The sequence below is a fragment of the Cupressus sempervirens genome, chromosome 7, assembly GCF_028749045.1.
Source record: "Cupressus sempervirens isolate cs-2001-9-10 chromosome 7, ASM2874904v1, whole genome shotgun sequence".
In the NCBI taxonomy this organism is placed as follows: Eukaryota; Viridiplantae; Streptophyta; class Pinopsida; order Cupressales; family Cupressaceae; genus Cupressus; species Cupressus sempervirens.
The window spans coordinates 43,698,190-43,703,501 of record NC_143124.1 but is presented as its reverse complement, the minus strand read 5'-3'; the positions used below and the strand labels follow the sequence as shown (position 1 = coordinate 43,703,501).

The 5,312-nt window shown below is 29.6% G+C and overlaps 1 protein-coding gene across 1 annotated transcript; it reads right to left on the bottom strand.

The window, feature by feature from the left end:
• Nucleotides 1-1,437: 1,437 nt before the first annotated feature.
• On the bottom strand, nucleotides 1,438-3,943 carry LOC149545367 (phytohormone-binding protein CSBP-like). The gene is made up of 2 exons (XM_089793752.1): nucleotides 3,763-3,943; nucleotides 1,438-1,721 (listed from the first exon to the last, which is right to left on the bottom strand). The coding sequence occupies exons 1-2, from the start codon at nucleotides 3,941-3,943 to the stop codon at nucleotides 1,438-1,440; spliced, it is 465 nt and encodes a 154-aa protein (XP_089649878.1).
• Nucleotides 3,944-5,312: the final 1,369 nt, after the last annotated feature.

Sequence of the window (5,312 nt, the reverse complement as noted above, 5' to 3'; positions counted from 1 at the left end):
GATAAAGCATTAACCTTCTATAACCTAGAAACCCAACTCACTGCTACCCCACCAATAGTAAATACATAACCTATAGTACTCCAAATCTAAGTCAACATAGCCCTATAAAGCAGTAGTAGAGCCCCCAAAGTGTAAACACTTACTGGATGTTCCTCTCAAATATCTAAGAATCCATTTAACTGCATTCCAATGCTCAATTCCTAGATGACTCATATACTTGCTAACAACTTCCACTATGTGTGCCACAAGGAAGCCACTTAACTCAAAAGATTGTTCTCAAATATAGAGTTCAAATATGCTCTTGCAATAATTTATCATGACAATCAGAGTAAATTTTTTCTAGAAAAGAACTCAACATTTCATGCCACAACCAAGCCCATTAATGTGCAATATCATTTTGTAAGAGATATGTTTGAGGATGGCAAGGTCAAGCTCGAGAATGTATAAACTTTGGTGAATTATGTTAATTCATTAACTAATCTTGTGAGCATAGAGAAGTTCAAATGGTGTTCAAAGTTTATGGGCCTTTCATCCCCTAATAGTTAAGGCCATGATAGTATGGAACCCCTAATTCTTGCAAGGTATTTGACAAGTGGAAGAATGTTGAGCAAACACGTGTCTCAACCTCATAATATTTTCTAGATGGTTCCAAAAATGTAGTTGGTAGCTATCCACATGTTGATGCCTTGGAAAAGGTAAATTAGTTATCAAACAATGCCCTATCCATATTATAATATAAGAGGGCCTCCTTTAGAGATTAGATGCCACATTTAATGAAAAATGTAAGGGTCATAGGGGATAAAAATTTGTATTTTTTAACTTGGCTCATACCTATCTTGAAAAACACATGTCAAGGATGTGTGACCTATGCCAAGGAAGTTTTGTACATGGTATTGTAAAACTACAACTAGTTTCTAGGTTGTGAGAAGCCTATAAAAGGGGATCTTGGGGAGGAGTCTGACCATTGAATTTTGTTTACAAGATCAGGTGCTAGAAGAAAACTACTAAAGTTCCTCTAAGATTGTGTTGAGATTGGCATAGGAAGCATTTCCACATACTTTTATTTCCTTAGACAAGTAATGTCCTTCATCATTTAAACTCTTACTCAAATTTTACTATAAGATCAAATATCAAATAAATATATGATATCACAATTTTTCTCCCCTTAAACTCTCTTGCGTCACACTGTGATCCAAAACATTGATACAAAAATTAACCCACAATTAGATTTAAGAACATTTACATTATGCCTATGAATTGTGAAAATCAAATCATTTCTAAATAATTTAATTTTAATTATATTATTCAATTGTCTTTATAAAAGCTCTCACACTATAAACTAACTCATAAGGACCAACTTTTGACTTAGTTGTACATCTAACATCTAACTCCAGACACCTCATAATCGATTTTGAAGAAAAAAAATGTTGTAATTATTTATGAAGGGGAAGACAAAATATGAGTTTCAATTGCTTTGAAGACTATCTTACTTGCAGCAGCTGTTAGTGTGCTAACAAGCTCCCCACTAACAGTCTCATATTCAATATTGCAATCAATAACACATGAAGACCCCACCTTGTCCTTCATCTCAAACCTTGTTTTGTAATAGCTGAATCCCATTTGTCGGTGCCCTCCTTCAATCACCTCGAATGCTATGATATGTTTTCCTTCATCCTTTTCAACCACTTTCTCCTTCTGGTAAGTTATTCCCTTATGGACATCTGCAAATGTATAAGTAAAATGAATCACATGATTAAAACAAATAATAAGTAGCCTTCTATTCCAGTAGAAATAGACATCTTTTTGGTTAAAAAATGAGCTGCAGCACTGATAGTTTATATTACAGTAAATAGGTGTTAAATCAGGGAAATTTTGTTTAAATTTTGATCTATTTAGTCTTATGTTCGTTGATAAATCTTTAATTTATAATATGTTTAGTGGAATCTTAATCCAATGTATTTCTACATATCTTTATTATATAATTATATCATATTAATACTACAAAAATCATTTGAATATTCTCTGTTTTCCTATACTTCTTGTTTGCTGATATAACAGATTATATTTCAATATATAGGACATTCATTGAGTTGGTATGGATAAGAAAAATTGTAATTCTTAATTAAAATTATAATTATAAAATTCAGACTTTGTTTCAAATGAAATTAAGCTTTTAAAATATTTAGAAAATAAATTCCATCAAGATCTAATTTGATTTTCAATCTTAAAATAATTCTTAGCTCAATGGATTATGTACATTCTTTGTCATTGATATACAAGATCATATTTCTAGCATAACAAATGTTCATTGCATTGACATGAATTGAAAAACTTGCTACTCCTAAAAGAAATCTGGAGTGGTAAAATTCAGACTTGATATATTATTTAATCTAATTTGAATTCTTTAAAAAGATTATAATATTTAAAAAGAATTCTTTTTTATATTAAGTATAAAGAGTTCAAGGAAACAACAAAAAATAATTCTTACATAAAAAAGGATGAAAATAAGAAAAGAACAATTGATTTATATTCAGATTAACAAAAATGAATTCCATTTAGTTCGAATTTGAATTTTATAGTAATTTTTAAATCAATAAATTTTATAAGATCTGGATTATTTCTGAGAGTGATTTTTAGATAGTTTTTGAGCTTGCTAACTAAGTATCAATTTGAGGATGTTACTTGGCACTTCATTTATATTATTAATCAGATTCTTCATTTATATAAGTCTTTTGAAAATAATACTTTTACACACATTCCTAGAGAGTGGAATGACATTGCTGATTTTTGGTTAAATGGACTTCTCACACTAAAGATTGAAATATTGTCGTAAGAGGCAAGTGCCCCTTGATTTATCTTATGATTTTCATAAAATTATTTTTTAATGAAGAAAGAATTCTTAAAACATTTTGTTAAGCTCTTCCTTTTATATCTCTTTATGTTTTAATAAATTTTTGCCCTTCTTTTAATTAGAACTATCATAAATTTTATAAAAATGTATAATTAAAAATATAAAAAATACATCTCATCATTTAATAAGAAAATTCAAATTCAAATATTTTTAAAATTACTAAATTAAAATAGATTAAATAAGCTTCCAGTTACAACACCCCTCATATAAAAAAAAATATGTAACATAAAATCTATCCTACCCTAATTTTGAAATTTAAACAATGATTTCCAGAATGACCCTGACATACTCTAGTACCACCTATTCTAAATCAAATTGACACAAAAAATCTGCATCGAAGTTGCCGTCTTAGTAAATAACAGCCATGTAAAGCAATGTAATTTGATTTTGCATCAAATAAATTAAACCAACTTAAGTAATTAGTATTTAATAATTATACAATTATGCAAAGTTATATAGATAGCAGTAGGCAAGAGTTTTTTTTGGGGGTCTATTGTAATATGCATAAAGATTTTAGGCAAGTCTATTAGATAATTGACATGAGGAGGTCTTTTAATTGAGATTACTAAAATTTATAAATAATTACAATACATAATAATAATTAATCTTGATTTCAGTATTTTTAATAAAACTAATAAATATTCATAAATTAATATTTTAAATTATAGACAATAATTTATTATGAAAAAAAGAAAAATCCAAGCCATCTTTCGTATTTCTGAGAATAAATTGCTGATTGCAATCTAAATGTTCGATTCACAAAAATTCATACAATTTACAATTCATAATACAAGCAACTCAGAAATAATAATTTTAACTTGGATGAAAGAAAGAAGCAGCCAAATGATTACCTGAACCAAAATTAAAGAGAAAGAGAGTGCCAACTCCACCATCTCCTTCCAGCAGTTGAATGGAGATAAAAATGTTGGGCAGCAGCCTGGGAAATACGTCCACCGAATCCTTTGTGAAAACTTCCCATACTGCGCTTGCAGGCACTCCAAGTTCTACTTCCGAACTGGTTTTGTGCACCATGATGCTTTTTTCTGGGGAAGAGAAAAGTGCAAAGATAAAATCGAAAGATACAACCAGAAGATTTAAATATATGACTCCTCTGCATTCTCCATGCAAGCATTTATGAAGAAAAGTTCAACATCCTGTGTACTTTTCTTCCGCTCTTCTGAACCAAATATTCTGCTGGGAAAATTGATATATGCCTCACGGGCTTCTTTTGTCGTTATTGTTTTTCTTGTAATGAGCGCACTAGAATCTTAGGTGGGCTATATAGAGGCAGTACGTTATCCTAAAGGTTTTTGAAAAATAAAGGAATACAGCTAGCATTTTGTTTTTTTCTAAGACTCGGAAAAGAGAATCTTACAGGGCTATGGAAAAGAGATTATTAGAGGGCTATGGTTACTTGTCTGGTAATAATTTGTAATGGTTTCAAAAAAAAAGTATTATTTCTTTTTCAATAATAGTATAATTGTGTCAATGGGTTTTTAGTCTATTAGTGAAGTTGAATGGTTCACAAAGAGTCCGTCATGGAACAAGTTTGTTGAGTGCAAGGCTCTCACATCATAAAATATGAGGCTGGGATAAGAATACAATTGTAAAAATATAAACGGACATAATTCATATGTTCTCATCAATTCTTTTCTATTTTTGAATATTATGAGCATCAAACTTACAACATCTAATTTTTATTTTTTGTACAAATCTGTAGAGACCCATATTTTTTTAGTCAGACTTACTGATCCATATTTCTTGTGAGTAGTTGTTCATAAGAACCCATCTCTCATGAGAATAAATGGAATGCTTAACACTCATTAGATCTAAAGTACCCATAGCAAGACTACTCTAGCTAAAGATAGTTAGCAACAAAGTTTCCTCCAAGATTAAGCCCACTTGGGATAATGTTAGAATTTAAGTATATTCTTTCTCTAAAAATTGTGTGTTATTATTTTAAAAACATTATAAAGGCCTAAGCGGAGAGTATGCATTAATAATAATAAAGATAATTACATTCAAAATGTAAATCATGTCCATCAAAACGAAGAGTGGGCCTAAGAATTCTACATATCTACTACCATTATAGATTCCATTGTATTTTCTATTCATAGCTACATGAACATGAACATCATATATCCTCAAAAGAATGCTCAAAACTACATGATTCTATATACAATTAAAATCCAAGATAACCTTGACAATCTACTACCATTATTTATTAAATAAACCCATTTCAAGAAAAACTTCCAAATTCAACAAAAAAATCAAAATGACTCCTTAAAAAGTAGCAATAATTCAACAATGGCTCATTAATTATTGTAGAAAAGATCTTGAGAATATTTTTTACCACCATCACAAGCACAAAAGATGTTTTTCTTGGAAAAGGTACTACATG

What these genes read in the sequence shown, in the direction of transcription:
- LOC149545367 (XM_089793752.1), bottom strand. Translation starts at nt 3,943, where the DNA reads ATGGTGCACAAAACCAGTTCGGAAGTAGAACTTGGAGTGCCTGCAAGC. An exon ending in TCTCTTTAATTTTGGTTCAG is followed by an intron (nt 1,722 to 3,762) that starts GTAATCATTTGG and finishes ATACATTTGCAG; the next exon opens with ATGTCCATAAGGGAATAACT.